Consider the following 20,216-nt stretch of genomic DNA (forward strand, 5'->3'; position numbering starts at 1 on the left):
GTGTAATGCCCAGCACATCAATTTATGGCTACCGTTAGAATGATGGACCACCGACTTGTCACCCTGAGCTTACGTCTGGCGGGGTTGCCGAGGGCAGACGCACCTGCCCTGAGCCTCCCTGGCTTCCTCATCTGTAAAGTGGGGGTGAGACTATCCTATTTTGCAGGCTCGTTGCCAGGGCTGGGTGAGATCATGGTATAAGGGCCAGCTCAGCGCCCGGCACAGCACAGGGGCCCCACCCACTGTGCCCTCTACTCCTTCTAAATCCTCACCCGAGGATATGCCGATCGATTTTACAGAGAGAGAGAGACGTGAGAAACATCCATCAGTTCCCTCCCTCACGTGCCCCGACCGGGAATCAAACCCACAACCCAGGCACGTGCCCTGACCGGGAATCAAACCTGCAACTTCTCGATGCACGGGATGAGGCTCCAACCAACCGAGCCACCGGGCCAGGGGGGCACTGCACCCGTTACTCTTACTCTGTTATCATGATTAGCTCCTCTAGGAACTGAAAATTGGCTCAAACTCCCAATAAAATACTCGGGTTATTCTTTCCCCCAGCACAACTTGCAGGAGGGAGACATTTGATGTTTCTCTTTCAAAAACGTAAGAACTGCCTGAGGCAATGGCAGCATTTGAAGCGTTCCAAGGACCACCGTATAGAAGAACCTCCTACCATGAAGCAAGTCTGAGGGCGGCACCCTCAGGATGGGGTGGAACAGGATCCACTTCATAGGACGGTGAGGAGGGTCACGTGAGAAGGTGTGACAGCAACGCTAAGCACTGCATAAATGCGGGCTGCTATTATTCACTGTTCAGAGAAATAGCTAATTGAATGCTCAGCCACAATAAACAGAGGACCTCAGGAAGCTGGCATATCTCCGTGTCCTCCTTCTTTGTAAGCTTGACTTTCCATGGCCATGTTAACGGTCTTTGTGTGGTGTCTGCTGTGTTATAAGCTACTTTAGGTCTCTCAGAAAGGAGGCAAAGTGTTGGGTTGGCCAAACAGTACATGTGGGGGTTTTTTTTCCATAAAATAAAAGGCACGTTTTTCATTTTCACCATAACTTTATTGATTTGGATGTTTTGAGTGTGTTGTCTATTTCCCCCAGGGTATATAACATTTGTTGTTCTCAGTCAATGTCTCAATTTGATTGTTACAACTTCAACCGGTCTACCCAACCGTGGAGCACCGTCCAGTGAGGATTCTCCAGCACGAAACTTCACAAACCACTTCTGACACATTTGATCAGTCACGGCACCTTCCCCATACCATGTACAAATCTTTTTTTTTTTTGCATTTCAGTTGCATTTTTATCTTTCTTGAAATAATAAAGCATAATATACCAAAAAGGTTGCATATTTTCTTCCATCTTCAATATTAAAATGGTTGCACAGAAATTCACCAATTTTGCTGGGGGTTTTTTAATGCACGCTGAGGTGACAGCTGCCACAACAATGCGATCTAACAAAGCACTTGTCTTGAATAAAGGTAAAGACAACTAAGGGTTACCGGAGCCACCTCATGGAAAAAAACCAAACGAACTCTTGGGCCAACCCAGTATGAAAACAAACAAAATAGCTCCGTGGTGAGAAGGGACCTGGGCCACGTCCCCATCCCATTCAGCTGTATTTGTCCGATGGCCACGGGGTCGGACTGGCCGTGCGCAGCCTGCACGCCAGCGCCGTTTCTCTGGATGAGGAAGGCATTGGCTCCTCCCAGGAGTGGCGTCAAAGGCGGGGCCAACCAGCCCTAGGGGTAACGTTCCGCCCCACCCACACTTGCCCCGCCGGGACCCAGGGGACCGGCCATGGGGAAGCCTGCTTCCAGAAACACCCCCTTGAAGGCTCTTGTTTTCTATCCTCGGCCTCCGAGCACACGTCAGCAATTTGTTTTCCGTGGAATATTTAGAAGCAAAATGCCTTTTTGGAAACTTTGCTTTTTCTACCTACCCGCTTACCCACCATATGGAGACGCACCCAGCCAGGAGGGAGGCTGACAGGAGACAGCCAGGTAGGCGGGCGCCCCGGCTGCCGCTGCGCTTCACAGACACGGCACAGGGTGCGCTCCACAGCGCGGTTTGGAAGCCTGAGCCACGGGGTTCGGAAGGGAGCGGGGCTCGCGCATGAACAGCCCGGGAGTGTCGGACGGAGGGAAGGAGGGCAGCTGCGGGGAGAAAGTCGATGGTCACCGTGCCCAACCTCAGCATCGCGAAAACCTCCGCCTTGTCAACACGTCCAACCTCCTAGCGCGGCTCCCGCCCACAGAGGAAAGAGCGTCACAGGGAAAATGCTAAGTCAGGGAGTGTCCTCACGTGGAACCGAACAGTACGGACGATGCAGCGCCACGAGACAGAGCTGCAGCTGTGTTGTGTCATAACGCCCCGGCTCCGGGCAGCCGCTCCGGCACCTCCCGGCCTCGGAGCTGCGGGGGACCCTTGGACTGGCGGTGACAGCGGTGTGCGTGTTCCGTGACCCATGATGGCCTCGGGGGGTAACACCTTGAACATGTAGGAAATGGTTTTAAAAATCTTTTTCTTTCTAGGATGCCTCCTCCCCGGCCCCCCAGCCCCGCGTCTGGGACGCGGGTGTCACTCATTACCAACACAGTGCGCCACACCCAGCTCCAGACGGCGCTGAGCTGGGCTCTCACAAAGCAGGGTGGAGCACAGACACCCCTCAAGCTCAAGGCTGGTCACAGCTGAAGGCAGCGGCCAGCACCCCCCCAGGCCCTCCCCAGAGGTGAAGGGTGTGGACATGGCCTGGAAGCAACGCCAGAGCCTGGGGCTGCACACAGCGTCCGTTCGGGAGGCCTACAGCGGGTCCCCCAACTCAGCCTTGACTCTGGGCCTTTCCCTCCCTCAGCAGGCACCTCCCAGACTTCCAGCCCCCGCCCCCACGGTCCAGGAAACCCGAGTGAACTTGCAGGGAGTTGTTTGATGGAGTGGGTCCAGGAAGCACAAATTCTTGCTCAGGAGGGCCCCGCTGCGCAGCAGGGGTCCGCCACCCGAGTGTGGTGTGAGCGCTGAAGACTGGGGTACATGGTTGGCGCGGCCCCGCCTCCGGCGGCTGCCTGTCCCGGTTCTGGGTCAGTGGGTGTCGGCCGGGTCTCCTTCTCACACATCCCCACTCCGGTCCCTTCTCCAGTCGCCAGCAGATGTGACTTCTCAGCCGCGGCTCTCTGCCGTCCCGTCTCTGATGACGTGTGCGGCCTTTAAGAGCTCACTAAAGTGTAGATCATGCTGGATGCAGAAAGAAGGGGGAGAGAGGCATTAGTGGGGGCCGTGGAGGACCCAGACTGACCCTCAAAAGAGGCACCCGCCAAGAGCCAGCCTCTTGTCCTTCCTGTCGCTAGAGCATCTCCTTGGACTGAACATTTGTTGGAGGAGCATATTATGTCTCTTGGATAAAAGATGTGATGCTCCGAGTGGCTATCATTGCTCTCATCGGGCTGATTATTACGGGTGTTGGTCCTCTCTCCCCAGGGCAGGCAGGCCCGGGGGTGGGAGCAGGGCGGCTGCGGTGGCGTCTTTACCCCGCTGGCCGCCCCGAGCTCCCAGGACGGCCCTGCACGGCAGCTCCCAGCTCGGGCCGGGGGGTACGCCAGGGCAGGCGAACTCTGCAAGACCAAGGAGCGTTTTGTACAAAATGCACACTTCATTGATTTGGCAGAAAGAAAAACAGCACTTTTCACACGGGAGAGAGAAAGAAGGATAATCCAGGAAAGAAAACCAAAGGAAAAACCCCGAAATGGTTCACTTCCAACCCTGCCCAGCCGCAAAGCCCCACCCGGCGAGCTCTCCTGCTGGCTGAAGCCCCACATCTGAGCGCCTGCCGATGGCACGCCTCCTGCCTGCCCCCAGTGCTGGGAGACAGCGGTGAGTGTGCGGCCCCCGTTCTCCCCTTGAGGAGTGTGCACAGCCACCCCATAGCAATACGGAGGGTTTAGCGAGCAACTACTATGTGCCAGGCACTGCAGACACAGAGGTGAGTAAAACAGAATCAGTCTCCACCATCAAGGAAACCATAAGACTGGGCAGGAGGGTGGTGCCACTTTAGGCAGACACAGTCAGCCTGCTCGGACTCCCGACTGGAAGAGATCTTTCTGTCGAGTGGGCAGAGTCCACACTGGACTAACCCGCTAGTATCCGTGTAAGTATGCTCGTGTGCGTATTAGCATTGGTACTAGCATTAGCAATAGCTAGTCCCCACCCTGTGCAGCCTGCACACCCGTCCCGACCCACGGGGCCACCTGAGGAGGGGTGGTGCAGTGTGGCGGGAAGAGCCCACGCTCCGGGGGCCGGACAGAGAGCGGTCCGCTGAGACCTCAGACGCGCTCCTCAATCACTCCGAGGTCCTCAGGAACCTCCTTCCCGCACGGACAGAGTTCCAGCTGCTGTCACTGGAGTCTCTACCCTCTGCCCAGCTCAGACACAGCTCTGCACCCGTGGGTCCCCTTCCCTCTCGAAGACAGTGGCCCAGGCTGACAGGCCTGTGCTTCCCATCAGCTCGGGATCGGAGGGGCTGGGAGCTCCCGAAGCAGGAGAAGCGAGGCCTTCGATGAGCCTCGAAGAGCCCCCGCGGCAGGAGGAGGAAGCCTGGCAGCCACCCAGGGTCCCGGGAGGCCCAGGAGCAGTTGTCTCCAGTTCTGTTTCCGATGCAAAGTCATTCACAAATGTCTCGTGAAGCAGCCGCCAAACAGAACTGAGGGGCAGACAGTCCGACGGGGCGCCTGGACACCGTCAGTCACAGAACACGCACCCCCAGTGTCCCCACGGCCCCCCGCCCGCCCCACCGCCCGGCACAGACAGCGGCTCTGTTGTCTGTGAGCGCCTGTGCCTTCTCCCCACGACGCCTCGGGCTCAGCAGTTGCTGCAGCAACACTGACACGGGGCAGCTCGACCGGCCTCGTCCCCGCCTGGGCTCCGGTGGACCCCAGCCTAACGGGGCAGGAGCCAGGGGGAGTCCCAGTCTGGCTGGCTCTGGGCACAGGCCACTCAGTCTGTGCCTCTACAGCAGGGGACAGTCTGCAGGGCTCAAAGAGAGAGGTCATGCGCACGCATGCAGGGAACAAACTGATCCTCCTTGTCCACCCAGGAGTGGGGACGCCAAGAGGACTGGGGCTTCTCTCTGCAGGTTTCCCGAGACAGGAGCCAGGCAGAGCAAGCTCTAGTGGCCAGCGAGGTCAGCCTTGGGGTCAGAGGACTTGGCGGGGGGACCTGCTGGCACCTTAGAAACCTCCGGAGAGGCTTCGGGGGCCCTCGGGCTCCTTGCACGTCGGAGCACGCCATGCTCCGCACGCCAGCACGCCACGCTGCTGGGGTCTGCGCCCTGTGGGCAGTGGGCCCGCCCTCTCCAAGGATGCACCTGGTGTGGGACGTGTTTCGGCTGAGGGCCCTGAGGATGCGCACGCAGGTCAGCGGGCAAGGCCTCCTGCAGGACCTTGGTCCCTCGCTGCCTCACACAGGAGCCCTCGCTGCCCACCCGAGTCACACAGCTGGCTTCCTATCCCGCAGGGTCCCAGGCCCCCTCCCCCAGACCAGGGGGCCAGCCCAAGCCCACCCCCACCCCACCCCACTTCCCGCAGGAGTCACCCCGCCGGAGGGTGCGCACTCACCAGTACAGGTAGTAGAAGAAGGACAGGAGGTAGAAGGCCAGCTTGCACCAGGCCTCCTTCTGACAGTAGCTCAGGGTGTCCGCGTTCATGACCACCGGCGGGTCGTAGGCCAGCTCGGAGCTGTCCGCCGGACAGTGGAAGTACCTGCGGGGAAGACGCCGGCGTCACCGCTCGCTCGGGGCTCAGAAGGGACGTCTGCGGTCCTGGGGGCCGAGCCCTCCCGCCGCCGGCCCGCCCCCCTCCTAGAAGCTCTGCTAGGCAGATGTCAGCCCTCTGCCTGAACCACAGCCCCGGCCCTGCCGTCTGGCAGGTTCTAGTGACTCTCCAGCTGCTCCGGTCCCGGGCACCGTGGCGATTTCGGCCACACCCCATGCTGCTCCGACAGAGGGGAAATGTGTCCCCTGGTTCCCTCTCTGGTGCCACCTGGAAGGCACCCGGAAAGGCCCCCTTTCCGCTTGGGTATGGACAAGGGGTCCAGGCCGTGTGTCCACGTGGCCGTCAGGACAGGCGGAGGTGTGGCCGGACGTCGGGCTGCAGGTCACCGCCTCCACGCCCCCTTTGTCAACAACCACGGTGGATTAGACCTTGTGCTCTACCCAGACCCCCTTTGGAAATCCTGAATACCCCGGGAGGGGCATTCTATTCCCGCCTGAGCGACAGAAGGGCCCGGAACAGCAAAAAGGACACTGGCCACCGTGGGGAGAGGGCAGCCCCGGGGGACGCTGGGAGAGCCAAAGAACAGTGTGTGGAAGGCAGGACAGAGGAGGGGGCGGCAGGCTGTGGGCCTCTGACGTCGGCAGGGTGTGGGCTGGCCCTGCTCATGCGCCAGAGGGACTCTCAGGCTGAGGGCGTGGCTGGGCAGGAGGCGAGGGCCGCCCCCGGGTATCTCCTCTGACTGACAGGCCCCGGCCTCAGCCGCAGCCCCTCCCGAGGACCCACGTGCGGCTGAGGTCGCGCGGAGGCTGTTTCTCCGTCAGTCCGGTAAGGGAATCAGGCGGCCAGGGCGCAAATGAATGGCTCCCCCTCCTTCCCTGTCACCGGACGGCACTGGCAGGACCTGCCATTGCCACTGTGCCCGCAGGAAGTCACAAGCCAGACCCAATGGCATCTGCCAGACCATGTCCCCGCACCCAGGTCCCTTGCCTCTCCTCTTCCCGGGGGGAGATTTCAAAGCCTGTTCGCTGTTGCTGTGGCCTTGAGCCCAGGTGACCTCATTCGGTGGAGGCAGGGGTGCCAGGGCTCTGCCACTCACTGGCCACCAGGCTGACCTTCCTCTCTGAGCCTCAATTTACCCTTCTGTAAAATGGGGGTGACACTGCCCACTCTGAAGGCCTATTGTGACGATAATAAGAGGAGACGGAGGCAAACTGTCCACAAAGAACAGGCACTGAATAAAAGTCCTGCAGTTCTGCAGTTCAAGGACCTGTACTGCCACCCAGAGCCTGACCCCTGGCCCTGCCGTGTCCTAGCTAAGCAACTCCAGGCACAGCGACTTCCGTGTCCCCAGGTGTAAAACAGAGAAGGCCACTGGGTGAGGACGGTGTGGAAAGTTCCTGAGTGGGTGGGTACGCAGCACGTGGCAGCCCACAGCGGTCCTGGCAGACGTCTCTCAGAGCTCGGGCTTCGGACCCCCTGCGCTTCGAGCAGGACCCTCTTGTGTAACCGAAGCATTTTCCTCCCCGCCCAGACCTGTGACCTCTTCTCTCCGCTCCGGCCAGCGGCGGCATCACCCGCCCAGCTCAGAGCCTCCCTCTGCCGCACCTCCTGCCCCCAGCTATCGGCCGCCACCTGTGTCCCTCTGAGAATCCTCTCCTCTCCCACTCCAACGTCCCCTGCCGGCTCGAGTCTGCAGGAGCTCCTCACCAGGAGTTTCATCCTGACCTCACTGGATCATGTCCTCAAAACCTCATCCTCCCTGGCTGGCGCAGCTCAGTGGATTGAGCTCAGGCTGCGAACCAAAGTATCGCAGGTTCGATTCCCAGTCAGGGCACATGCCTGGGTTGCAGGCCACGGCCCCCAGCAACCGCACATTGATGTTTCTCTCTCTCTCTTTCTCTATCTCTCTCTCTTCCCTCTCTAAAAATAAATAAATAAAATCTAAAAAACAAAACATAAAAACCTTCACCTCCATCCACCCCTTCCCCCAGCAGCCAGGCCGGGGAATGCCGCTTCCCTCCTCAAAAGCTTCCGAGGGCCAGCCACTCCCCCCAGAATGAATGACTCTGACCTCCCCGGCCAACGGCTTCAGACCCCCACACCTGGCCCCCGCTGTCTGCCACCATCTCTGCTCACCCCCCTCCAGCAAGGCAGTCAGGCCCCGACACCCCGAACAACGGCTCCTCCCCGGGTGCACCGGGCGCTCTCTGACCTCCGCGCCTCTGCAGAGGCGGGTCCCTCCACCCGGAACACGCGTGTCCAGAACCCGCAGTGTCCCCCTCGCAGCCGAACTTGAACGTTCATTTCTCTACACCCCCGTGTGTGTTCCTTACAACCTGTTCAGGGTACAATGTTTCCCTCCGCTGCTGGGGCCCTATTCCTTGAGGGCAGAAGCCCCATCTCACATTCATCTCAGACCCCCCACGATGTCTGGCCTGTGGCAGGTGCGCCCACGTCTCCCGAACGAAGGAGTGGACACTTGGGGTGTGACTAAATGCAGACTAGGTTTATGGTGGATGGCAAGGATGAGGTGTTTGGGGGGGTCATGGTTCTGGGAGCAAGGGGTGAAGGGCAGTTAAGGTATCGGCCCAGGTGCCTCCTTGACTACTTCTGCACCCCCTTCCTGCCCCGCACGTCCTGTGGTGACCGTGTTTTCCCTGAAGCCCAAAGCAGGTGACCTGGTGCCAGGTCCCTGCAGGAACAGAATCCTGAACATCAGGATGGTCCCAGAAAGCCCAGCCCGTCTGGGAGGTGTTTGTTTGTTTGTTTGTTTAGTTAGTTAAGGTACAATTCACATACCAAAACATTCACGTTTCTTAAATCGCACGATGCAGTGGTTTTTAGCACCTTCAGAGAGTTGTGCGACCACCACCAGTACTGAGTCTCAGCACATTTTCCTCGTCCTGCAAACAAGCCCTGCCCCCTTAGCAGCCCCCCAGCCCCCCTCCCTGCCAGCCCCAGGCAGCCACCGGCCCTCGGTCTGTCTCTGTAGAGGTGCGTATTCTGTGTTACATTTCATATAAACGGCCTTTTGTGAGTGGCTTCGCTCACTGGAATGTTTCCCAGGCTCATTCACGTTGTGGTGTGCACCAGCCCTTCACCGATTCTTGTTGCCAAGTGGCGTCCCATTGTAAGGACATGCCACGTTTTGTTTACCCATCTGCCTGTTGGCGCACACTTGGGGTGTTTCTGCTTGTGGCCATTGTGAATTGCGCTGTAGCTGCTTTTAACGCCGACCTGCAGGGCGGAGGCTGTGGTGGGCGGGGCCTGTGGTGGGCGGGGCCTACATGGGGCCGCCCCCTGTGGGATTGGCTGCCCGAGAGCTGCTGCGGGGGAAGGCGCTAGACAAAGGTTCTCCCACAGGAAGAGGCGAGGGGAAGGCCCCCGGGGGCGGGGGCGGGCTGGGCCGTTTGGGGGACGTTGTCTTGGGGGGGGGGGGCAGGCCGCCCGTGCGGGGAGGGGAGGGACAGACGGGCCCGGGCAGACTCACCTCCAGAAGTGGTAGAAGAGCAGGGGCACGTTGAGCCCCAGGGTGAGCCACTCCTGGGCGCACAGGAACATGACGCAGAAGAGCGTGTGGATGGAGTACTCCGGCAGCACCAGCTGAAGAGGGGCGGACAGCCAGGACCGGGTTAGAGAGAGGGGCGGGCAGCCGGCGTCTGCCCCCGGCATCGGCCTGCTGGGGACACGGCCCGCCCGTCCCTGCGGCAGCAGGGTCCCCGCCCATCAGCTGGGCTGCAGCTGTGGGAAGCTGTCCTGTCTCTGGTCCCAGCGCTGCTCCATGCCCGACCTGAGACCTGAACGGGCAGAGGCCCTCGGCACCCCACTTCCCAGAATAGGGCCCGTGTGTCTGGGGGCCCCCGGGGGTGGCCCCTGGGAGAACCAGAAGAGGCCCTGCCGTCCCTGTGAGGTCTGGCCCGAGCGACCCTTGTGGGTTTCCGGTGATTCTGCGACCACCCCACTCCTGTCTTCCTGGCCCCTGGGCATCGTCCCACAGAAACTCACAGACGGAAAGCAAATACGTGTGTTTACTTCGAACGTAGGAGGGCTGGGGAAAATGGAGAAGGAGCATGTTGCTTGACGGAGGCTGGATCAGGAGGACCCACGGGGAAGAACACGCTGTGGTCACAGCAGAGGGAAGTTCCCTCTGGAGGGAGGGCGCGGCCCAGCCTGAGAAGGGTCACGTGGTGGGAGGGGACCCGCGGGAAGACGAGGCTCCCCACCCCCAATCCACGCACACAGCGGTAAATCGGGTAAAAAGAGCTTAACATGACTGTGACCCTCTCCCAGGGGTTGTTACATCTTAGCAGGCAACAGAGTTGTAAGGGAAATCGAGGTGACTGCAAAGGAGAAACGTGGTCCCCAGACGAGCAGACAGGATGCTCTGAGATGGGGGTGCAGATGCACCATCATCCCTGGTCCCACAGGAGAGTGTGTGTGTGTGAGAGTGAGTGTGAGTGTGTGACAGTGCCTATGTATCGCTTGGACCATCACAAAGGCTTTGGTCTTCTAGCAAAATCGCTCTAACCATCCTTCAAGACCCACGTCAATGCCACTTTCTAATGGAAGCTCTGCCTACCCGCCCCCTCCCTACCCTGCAACGGAGCTGCACAGCATGCTTTCCGACCCTCTCCTGGGGGCTGTGCACGCCCGACCCACTGTGGGGTCACCACCCTCCTCCCGGCTCTCAGCACACGCGGGCCGCTCCACAGGCGGTGGCTGTGACCTCTGCTGTGCACCTCTCCTTTTTTTTTTAAGTCATCAGTTCAGCCTCTCCGGGGGAGATGATTGATGGGGTTACAGACCCCCACCCTAGGCCTGAATCGCCAGTGGAGGCCCCCTCCCCGTCTCCAACTGCGGTGACGAATCTCTGACCGGTCGCAGCCTGGATTCCTGGTCCCTCTGTTTATCACCACCACGCCTCCCACCTTGGGGCTTGATTTATAGTGGAAGCTGCAGCCTCCAGAGCAGGTGGATTCATCACTGTCACCGTGCAGAGGAAAACTGCTTCATGAGGCCCGCCTGCTGGGTGGGGGCGGGGAAGGCTGGAGAATGCGTCCCCATCTCTGGGTGGCTTCTCCCAACTGCCTCTCACGGTCACCCAACAGGATCCCCACAAGCAGGCGCGACTCCTCCACTTCACCCGGGGAGACTTTGGGGAGCGATGGGGCCCTTCTCACGCACACACACTGGTTTGCTGTCCTCACACTCTGCCTTTGGGAGTGCAGGGAGACCCCCTTCCTAGGCTCCCTGTCCTTGCGGGGGATGGGGGTGGGGCTGAAGGGCTGGGTGCCGGACTGACGTGCAGAGGAGGCTGGGGCACCTCCTCGCCAGTGCAGAGCGCTCCGGCATCTCTCTCCTTCTCCCCGCCGACAGGGCAGAGAGCATGTAGGGTGCTGGGTGCCCCGTCATCCTGAAACCACAAGTGAAGGCGAGAGGCCCCAGGGTGACCGGTGACGGGCGTGGAGCGTGAGTGAGCAAGACACTTGGGCTATTTTAAGCTACCGGGGTCGGAGAGCTATTTCTTACCACGGCCTAATTTCACCTGTCTCGTCAGACACAGGATGAGTAATCAATGGGAGACAGTCACTGGTGTTCCTCGCCCTTAACCCCCCCCCCACCACCCACATCCAGACCTTCCTTCCACGAGCACTGGGCATGCCCCGGCAGGGGCCGGATGACCACCAAGCGGGGACAGTGCTTATCCATTGGTGGGGACAGCTGATCTAGAGGTCCCCTCCCAACCCTGGGCTTATCTGTGACATAAAGACCGCCCCGGAACCCACCAGGCAAACCTCAGAAGCCCTGAGTGCAGCGCTGACCCCCCTAGAGTCGCCCCCTGGGCCCGGAAAGCCCCGGTTTGTTGGGTGGGAGGGGCTGTGAGGGGCCCAGTCTCCTGCCTTCGCACAACGAGCAGGAACTGCCTCACTCAGGCTGCAGCCCACCGAATCCCCGGGCCGTCCGTGCTCTGCCTGCGAGCGTTACGAATGTGCAGTCGGTGGTCTCGGCACAGGTGTGGCAGGCTTTCTGAAAGGACCGAGATTCACTCCAACTGGGGGCTCACGGGAGGTTCTCCGATCAAGCGAAATCGAGGGACGTTTGAAAGGACGAGTAGACCTGACCCTGTGAGCGAGCCGGAGGTCAGCACTGCAGGAGGGGAAACTGAGGGCCAAAGCAGACAGCGGTGGTGGTCACCGCCCGATGGGTCTGCGGCAAGGGCCGCTTGTCCACCATCGCCGACCCTGAAGTCAGCCCTGACAAGGGCCAAGGGCTGAGTAAGCATTGGCTTTATTCCCCTCCTGCGAGGACCAGCCCTCTCACTCCAGTGCTGGAGCCTTAGGGTGCCACTGCCACGAGCTGAAGGGCGGGCACTTGTCACGAGCGCAAGATGACAACATGCCCTCCTCCCACCGCCCGCTGCACTCTGATGCGAGACAGAGGTCAGATGTCACGTAAAGTTCCCGGAGCATGCCAGCCAAGCTCAGAGATTCCCCCCGCTGCCCGGCCTCTTCCAACTCTGCCGGGAGGATGCGTGTGGCCTGGGACGGCCGTCTCTGCTCTTGGAGGGTCGGCCTTGGCACCTTCGGTGTCTCCAGCTCCTCCTCTGTCTCAGGAGCCCACAGCAGCCTGCAGCTGCGCCGTCTTCTGCCGGTCCTTGGCAGGGACCTCTGCGCCTCCCCCGTCACGAGCCCCTTTTCCCTCTCTCTGGCCTTCCTCCGTCTCCATGGACCTTCCTGGGAAGGGACTGGTTCCTTTTAGGACACGTCACGGGTTCTGGTCCTGCCCCATCGTCACACCTCCCAGCCTGGCTTTCATCACTGTTTTCATGCGACTTCAAGGCACACTTGAATCTCAAAAGCCTCTCTGCCTGGTTTCCTCACTCACTGTCAAATTGCCCCCTGGGGAGGAGGTGAGAATAAAAGCTCTCTCTCAAAACCTGCCGCCTGCTTCAAAGGACCGAATTCTCCCACAACTGCGGAGATCCAGAGGCGTCTTCGCACCGGCAGCCAGCTAGCTACCCACTCCTTTTCTTCCCTTTAAGCAGGGGTGCGGGCGTAGGAATCCTGCTCAGAATAGAGGGAGTGACTAGGCGCGAGTTCAGATTATCTGAGCGGAGAGACAGGAGCAGAAGGGAGTGTTCTCGAGGTGAGAAGGGTGGAGGGGTGAGGGTTAGCGGGCTCCGAGCGCTGACGAGGCCCCCACTCAGCAGGCACTTACTTATCGTCGGAAGCGAAGAGGTGGTGGGGGCAGGGCCGTGTGGCGGGGGAGGGGGGCCCCCCCCGCAACGAGAAAGAGCGTATGTATCTCGGATGCCTCAGCGCAGCAAAATGGGGGCGACACAGAAGCCGCCCGCCAGCCACGGGACGTGGGAAGGAAGGAGAGGGACACCCTCACTCTGAGGGAGGAGAAATGAGGGAGGAATCCTCCAAGGACAGTCGCCTCTGAGTTGGGATTTCGAGGAAGCTGGGATTTTCGGGGAGGAGGAGAGAGATGGGATGTCGAGGCCCGGGGCATCATCTCCATCGGGGTGTCTGAGAGTCATCTTTATGTCCCCGACAGATGTCACTTCCAGATCTTCCGAGGAAATGACACGGAAACCCGAATCCTTTGCGGCATCCTCTTCTTAAACCTTGGGGGGGCCTTCCAGGGAATTGTCGTGACGGCTTCATCTGACCGGGGAAAACCACGTGGCAGGAAGTGGGCCGAGAGCAGAAGTAAGTCATCTCCTGCCTTTATTCGTGACGACAGCCTGAGCACGTGGCAGGAAGTGTCCACGTAGGACCAGCCTGGATCAGGGTCACCAGTGAATGCTGGCCCGGCTGCCAGCCTGCCCTCCCCTCTCCGGCAGGCCCCGCCTATGCCCTCCCTCCCCCATCCCCCCTCCCCCCCAGAGGGAAGGAACTCCAACTCTTGTTGGGAGAAGAGGGTCCGAAATTCCTGAGGCCGCACCTTCCTCATCCACTGCCCTGCCCCCTTGGGGGCGTTTCCATGTGAGGTCCCTGGTGCCCCAGTGTTTGTGTAACAGGAAGCTGCTGTTTTCAAGGTCAGGGTCTAGTGCATTGCCCCCCCCCCCCACCCTCCCTTAGCGCAGCGAGTCTGGCAGCAGCCTGGGTCTCAGGCTGCACCATCAGCTTCGAAAGGGCAGCCTTTTCCAGGATTAAAAAAAAAAATGATTATTCTACTTAACAGCTATTAAGTGGTGTTAATTACTTATTACATTCAGCAGGTTGGAGAAATTTTGCTCAAAACAAGCAAAAGAGGGTGGTTGGGGCGACTGTGTCAGAGAACAGGTCCTGGCACTTGGGAAGGCAGAGCAAACTGTCACTGTCACCATCAATGATTCTGATAGCACGCCCCCTGGTACGCGCACAGGGAGGCAGGCACTTGGCTGAGCCCTGAGCGCAAAGAGAGACCGGTGAACGGAGCTGGGGACCCGGCTGCCCCCTGGGGGCGGTCCGATGCGAGCCCTCGCCAGCATTGCTCTGAAGTCGGTGGGAATGTGCCGAGCTTTATCAAGAGTTTGATGAAGCAAATTCACCCTGGGAAGAAAAGACAAAATAATGTGGTAGCTTTTGCTCCCGGTAAGGGCTTGAGTGGCGGTGTCTTAGTGAAGAGAGTGTTAGATTAAGGAATAAGAGGTTTGGGCCCAAGATCTACTAAGATGCAGAACTGAGTAAGTGATTTCACTTCAGGGGGCTCAGTTTCATCACCTATGAAATGGGAATAATACTAGTATCTACTTCATAGGACTTTCACGAGTGTTAAATGAGTTAATGAGCATGAAGACTTTAAAATAGCGTCTGGCACTCAGTAACACTCCATAAGCACTAACTGTTGTCTGTGAGAAGAGGCACTTGACCGGCACGTCCCTGCGGTTCTTCTCAGCTTGGATGTGCCGGTTACTCAGTCCCCCTGGAACCTCAGTGTGGGCCAGCTCATTCTTTCCACCCACTCGTTCAACAGGGCCTCGTGCGTACCCGAGCCCGGGACCGGCCAGAACTCACGCGACCTTACCCCGCGCACAGCGAGGGTGCGGGAGACACCAGCCAGGCCTCAGACCACAGCCTCCTTCCACAGGGCAGCGCAGGGAGCAGAGGGGACGGGCCGGGGTTATCACCATGGACGCCCTGTTCCCTTCCGCACTCCCCTCGGGCCATTGAAACGGTCTCAGTGAGGGGATTCTCGGTGAGTATAAATATGACATGCTTTGGGGCAACTCTTCCGATAGAAAACTCTGGCAATGTTTGCATGTTTGACTGAAAGACAGGGGCGTCTGACGCCTTGTTGGCTGCGACTCCGAAGCTGGTTTCCGGAGGCCGTTTTAACTTCGGGGAGACGGGCCTTGCAGAGGCTGCCGAGAAGACACATGGCGTTAATGCCGGGTTGCAGGCCGATGAAAAATTCATTGCGACAGGGGCAAACCCAGGCAGGCCCAGGAACCAATAAACAGATTTCACACGGGGTAGACAATGGTGCAGGCTCTTGTGCCTTCCTCCAATGAAACAGGCCTGTGTGCGTGTGTGTTCGTTGATGATGATGATGATGATGATGATAATTCATGTTTATCCACCCCCAACCACTGCGAAGTGCTTTACTGCCTCATCTCGTTCATTCCCGACAGCAACCTCTGAGGCTGGTGTTTTTCTAATCATTCTGCAGAGCAGGAAGCTGAAGGCCAGGGAAGTCAGCACAGCCCACCCGAGGTCATAGGGCCCCTCCTGACTCAGCCAGGGCTACTGAGTGTGGGCTTATGAAAGCAAACCCCCGATGTTCAAGATCACATCCTCGTGGGCGAGGCACGCTGACCAAAGCCAGGCCGGAGCTGTGACGGCTGCAGGGCTGCTTGGAGCTGCTCAGACTTGGCCATGACCGTGAAAGCCACGCCAACGTCTTGGAAGTCTCATGTGTGTTTCTTCTTTTGACTTTTCGATAGGACCAGAGACACATCAACATGAATTGAAAAATATTTTTAAATTCTTTTTTACTAACAGAGACACGTTCTGGAAGCCGCAGGTGCAGTGATTACGTTTTAAATCAAGTGCCAGACTGCAGAGGGTGGTTGCCTGGGCAGGGCATGCTGGGTGCCTGGTTAACAGGTGGCTGAAGGAATTCCCTGAAGATTCGGGATTCGATGCCCCCAGGAAGGGGCTATGTGACAACAGTGACGCCAGGAATGCTGGGGACCTTTGAAAGTGTTTCAGGAGATTTAGTTAATTAATAGAGATCATTTCATGTTAGCCTCTCCGTCAGGACATCGTTAAAAAACAGTGTGGCAGCTGGAAAATCCAAGAAGTTTGGAAACTTAGGAGGAAGCTTCCTGGAGTTTTCAAGGTGGTTGCCAGAGCAACCCGAGGACCTGGTGCTAGGAAGAGCTGAAACGTTCTATTTTAAAAACACCCAGTTGATCACCGGAAGGACAGAAATGAAACAACCAGATAATAAGGTACACATTGGAAACTGTTATAAAGATGAGCATGTTCTCCAAACCAGCAACGATTCAATCTGTGAGAAATGTTTGGACCCTGGAAGCAAACAGATTTCAAAGTGACCTCCCAGAGTTCTGATTATCACCTGCATTTTGCAGAGTGTTGAAATTAAACGCTGCCTTCTCCACTTGAATTTGCTCTCGATTCCTGGTTACATTGCAATTCCTTCTCCCATCCATGTCTCACCCCTTCAAAGAAGTCCCTCATCCACGCATGCATTCAATCACTCATTCATTCAACAAACACGTGCGGAGTGGTACATCCTCTTACTGTGAGAGATACCCTGCCAGGTGATCCAAAGGTGAGATGACCTCATGACACAGCCCTGCCCTCAGGAAAAGCTCAGAAGGAGAGATCAGAGAGAAAGATACATGAATCTTCCCAACACAAGGCCTGCTGGGATCCATCATGTGATGGCGAGGTCACAAAAGTTCCTGGCTCTCCGAACTGTTGGATCCTTGGGTAGAGCTCTGTAAAAATGCAGATTTCCAAGCTCCAGTTTAGAATGTCCAGCGGGTGGGGCCCAGGGATCTGTATTTTGAATGCTGTAGCGTCGGACTCGGATGCGCTACCTGAAATAGCGGGTACAGGCCAGGGAAGATGCAACACCCAAATGGAGGGGGCGTGGCCTGGCTGGGGAGGAGCCGGCCTGGGGAGGGTCTCCAAGGTTTAGTGAAGGAGTTGGGACTCAACAGGAGCCAGCAAAGGCCTCTGAGCTCAGGAGTGGTGTGCACAGCAGTGTTAGCAGAACAGATTTGGCAGAGTCATGATGGCAAGGGCCGGCAGCCGGCTCTAGAGAAACCAACAAGGACACCTCTGTTCTTCAGAGTGAACCGGTAAAAACCCAAGTTGGTTGCAGGAGGGATGATAAGAGGAAGATGGAGAAACAGCCTGTCATGTTTTTATGGACTGCTGTATTGAAACACAGACCGAACGTGGTTCACAAATGGGTTGTGCTGATTAATCGTGACGTGTTTGTCTCTGGACAGCTATATTTAGTAACACCTAGGATCGTGCTTCATTTATTTGTGTTTCAGAACACTTCTCTCTGGGTTTGTTCCATTTTCTAGTTGGGCGAGAATGCAGTTTTGTAACCAATCGCAGGCAGGGCGCCTCAAAAGTGCGGGGACTGCAGAGACGGCACAGGGAACGCGAGGTGGAAGATGTAGTTTGGGCCGCAGGTAGACTGCGGCCAGGCACAGGATCAGACGTGCAGGCAAGACATCGCTGTGCAGGAAGAACATACGGGAAAAAACCCCCGGTGAAACAGAAGGCAGGTTATTTCCTGTTTGGTGGATTCTAGAAGGCTGGTGGAAGAGACGCCATTTGAGTCTTTTATACCTCTATTTATAGTACTTGCACAATCCCTAGCATGTAGTAGGTACTCAGGAAGTGTTTGGTGAGCGAGTGCTTGACAGAAAGTAGATCTCAGGGAGGCAGAGACAGGGCAGGACATCACAGGGGGCCTGAGAAGCAATGCTAAGTATTGGCTACTCACTCTCCAAAACGGGGAGCCACAGGAGGCTTTGGAAGGAAGCTGTATGTGGCCGCGGTTTGCTAAGACCATTCCAACCATGATGTGCGGGACGGATCGGGGACGAGGGGCAGGGAACAGACCTAAGGCTGGGGGGGGGGGGGCGAGGAGTCGGGGCCCCCAGGGAAGCTGCTCCAGCAGTGCAGGCGAGAGAAATGAGAGCGTGAGCTCCTGCGGAGGGGGCTTAGGGGCGAGGGTCCCGACTCATGAAGCACTTCGGAGCAGGGTCCATGGATGCGGTGCCCAGCCCGGGTGACGTGGAAGACAGGTTCGCAGGGGACCAAGACGGGTGCATTGAAAAAGCGGGTGGTAAAGCAACAACGAGGCAGGTTGAGTGGAGGGAGAGCTCTGAGCCCTTCAGTCCCCCCCCCCCCCCCCCGCTGTGATCCTGCTCAAACCCAGAACGAGGACTTCCCACAGGCTGCGCGGTGTAGGGACGAAGGCTGTGGCCGAGGCTCTGCTGCTCAGGGACCAGCCCGCCCCTAAGCCCCACAGTTCCCCCGCCTCCCCCTGCATTCCTGCAACCACGGGGCAGGTTTGCGCGGTCCGCATCCAAAGCCCGTCCCTCCGAGGCACCGTCGCTGTCACTCTCTCCTTCACTAGAAGGTGACGGTCCTGCCACGCCCTTCCACGAGGCTGGCTGGGTACGGCTCTGTTTTATCAATCCTCGTCTAGACCCTTGTGTCTGTTCTCCACTGGTTCAACCCCAAAGATGCAGCGTGGAGAAGTGTGATTCATGCCCACCCTAACCCCAGCGCTGAGCTGGAGGTACAAGAGGCAGGACCAGGTGAAGATGCTCAGGGATGGTTTAACTCGCGTTCCTGGAATTCGAGGCAGAGAGGGAAGGAGAGAAGGTATCGGTTTGGGGGGCGTGGGGAGCTGAGTGACGATACAAGCTCCAGTGCTACAGGGGAGGCGTTCAGGGGAAAGCGGACTCTTACACTCGAGCCCACCATGTAGGACCCGCAGGCGGCTGATGGCAGCTCTGACTAGAGAACAAGAAGAAAGCAAGGTCAAGGGCAGAACACGAAGAAGGCCCCGTGTTTGGGGTGCGAGGGAAGAGGAGTCCAAGGAGACAGAGACGATGCCATGCCACGGGGCCAAAAAGAAGGAGGTGACAAGGGTGTCACACTCCAGAAAGGCCGAGGGAGGTGAGACTAAAGAAGTCGACCTGCTGGATTCGGGGTGTCATCGGCGACCTTCAAGATATCCATCCCGGTGGAACGAAAGGAGCAGCTGCCACAAGGCGAGGGACTCCGGGACGAGCGGGAGCGAGGAAGTGCAGGTGAGGAGTGTCTCGGACTCCAGACTCTGCAACATCTGGAGGGAGCCATGTGTGGGTCGGTGACACGCAGGGCTCCGGAGGCCCAAGGAATTGTGCAGAACGAGGAAGAGTGGCCGGGTTTGAAGGCGAGGAGAGAGAGCCGGCGGAGAGCCACGAGAGAGACCAGGTCCTCCAGAAGCAGGGAGCTGGTTGGATCTGCTCCGGATGAGTTGGAAGGAGCCTGAACAAGGGACCCCGTGGAGGCTCAGCCTTAAAGTGGGGCCGAGAGGGGCCCTGAGACAGGACAGAAGGACCCGAGGGACAAGCGTGTAAAGCAGGGGGAGGCAGACACGGGGCACCCTGCATCCGCGGCCTCCACTTACTCCCAAGCATAAGTGATCACTGGAGAAAACAGCAGAGTAGCAGGGACACTGAGGAAAGCAGGGTAAGCCAGGAGCAGCCAAGGGGCGGCGTGACAGCAGTGGGGGATGAGTCCGAGGCGGCCAGCTGCCAGTGACAGCGAGGGCCCAGCTGCAGGGCGAGGGCGGGGACCAGCAGACAGGGGTGATATCTGGCAGGGCCTGGGCTTGTCTCGGGGAGGGCAACTGGCGAGTGGGAATGGCAGGTGGGTCGGGGCAGGGGTCCCTCCTGCCGTACCTGCCGACAAGTCCTCACACAGCGGACACTCAGCAGGTGCTGAAGGCAGGGCAGAAGGCAGCTCTGCTCCACCGCCGGGGGTCTCGGCCACGCTGCTCAAAATCGTGTGCACACAGATCTCCTGGAGATCGGGTTAAATGCAGATACGACCCCTTAGGTCTGGAAGGTGGGGGCTGAGACTCTGCACTTGTCACAAGCTCCCAGGTGGCACCGGTGCAGCTGCTGCAGGGGCCACGTGAGCAGCAGCGTCCCAGGAGCTGTGCCAGGACGCCCGCGGCTCGCTGGCCAGCCCCATGAGAAGGAGAGAAGAGAAAACTGCTCCCGTCAGCGTTGCGGTTAACTCTCCATCGTCCACACCGACAAAGGGCGTCCCCGCGAGGTTCCAAAGCCGCACGGAACCCCCCCTCAAGGCAGGGGTGGTTGGCGTGGTGTTTCGTGACTGTAGATTTTCATCCAACAGATCTGCGCTCTTGGTCATTCAAGTTGTACTAAAATGAG

General features: G+C 58.5%; 1 protein-coding gene across 3 annotated transcripts in view; it reads right to left on the reverse strand.

Annotated features, from left to right (window-relative positions):
* Window positions 1-1,424: 1,424 nt before the first annotated feature.
* CNIH3 (cornichon family AMPA receptor auxiliary protein 3) overlaps window positions 1,425-20,216 on the reverse strand; it is a 149,749-nt gene continuing 130,957 nt past the window's right edge. For all 3 annotated transcript variants that reach the window (XM_036016166.1, XM_036016165.1, XM_028531321.2), the window contains 3 exons: window positions 9,267-9,379; window positions 5,621-5,764; window positions 1,425-3,245 (listed from right to left, as the gene is read on the reverse strand). In XM_036016166.1, coding sequence (XP_035872059.1) covers window positions 3,218-3,245; window positions 5,621-5,764; window positions 9,267-9,379 — 285 coding nt within the window. In that variant the 3' untranslated portion in view covers window positions 1,425-3,217. The remainder of the gene's footprint in view (window positions 3,246-5,620; window positions 5,765-9,266; window positions 9,380-20,216) is intronic.

This window comes from Phyllostomus discolor, chromosome 15 (assembly GCF_004126475.2).
Source record: "Phyllostomus discolor isolate MPI-MPIP mPhyDis1 chromosome 15, mPhyDis1.pri.v3, whole genome shotgun sequence".
Taxonomy (NCBI): Eukaryota; Metazoa; Chordata; class Mammalia; order Chiroptera; family Phyllostomidae; genus Phyllostomus; species Phyllostomus discolor.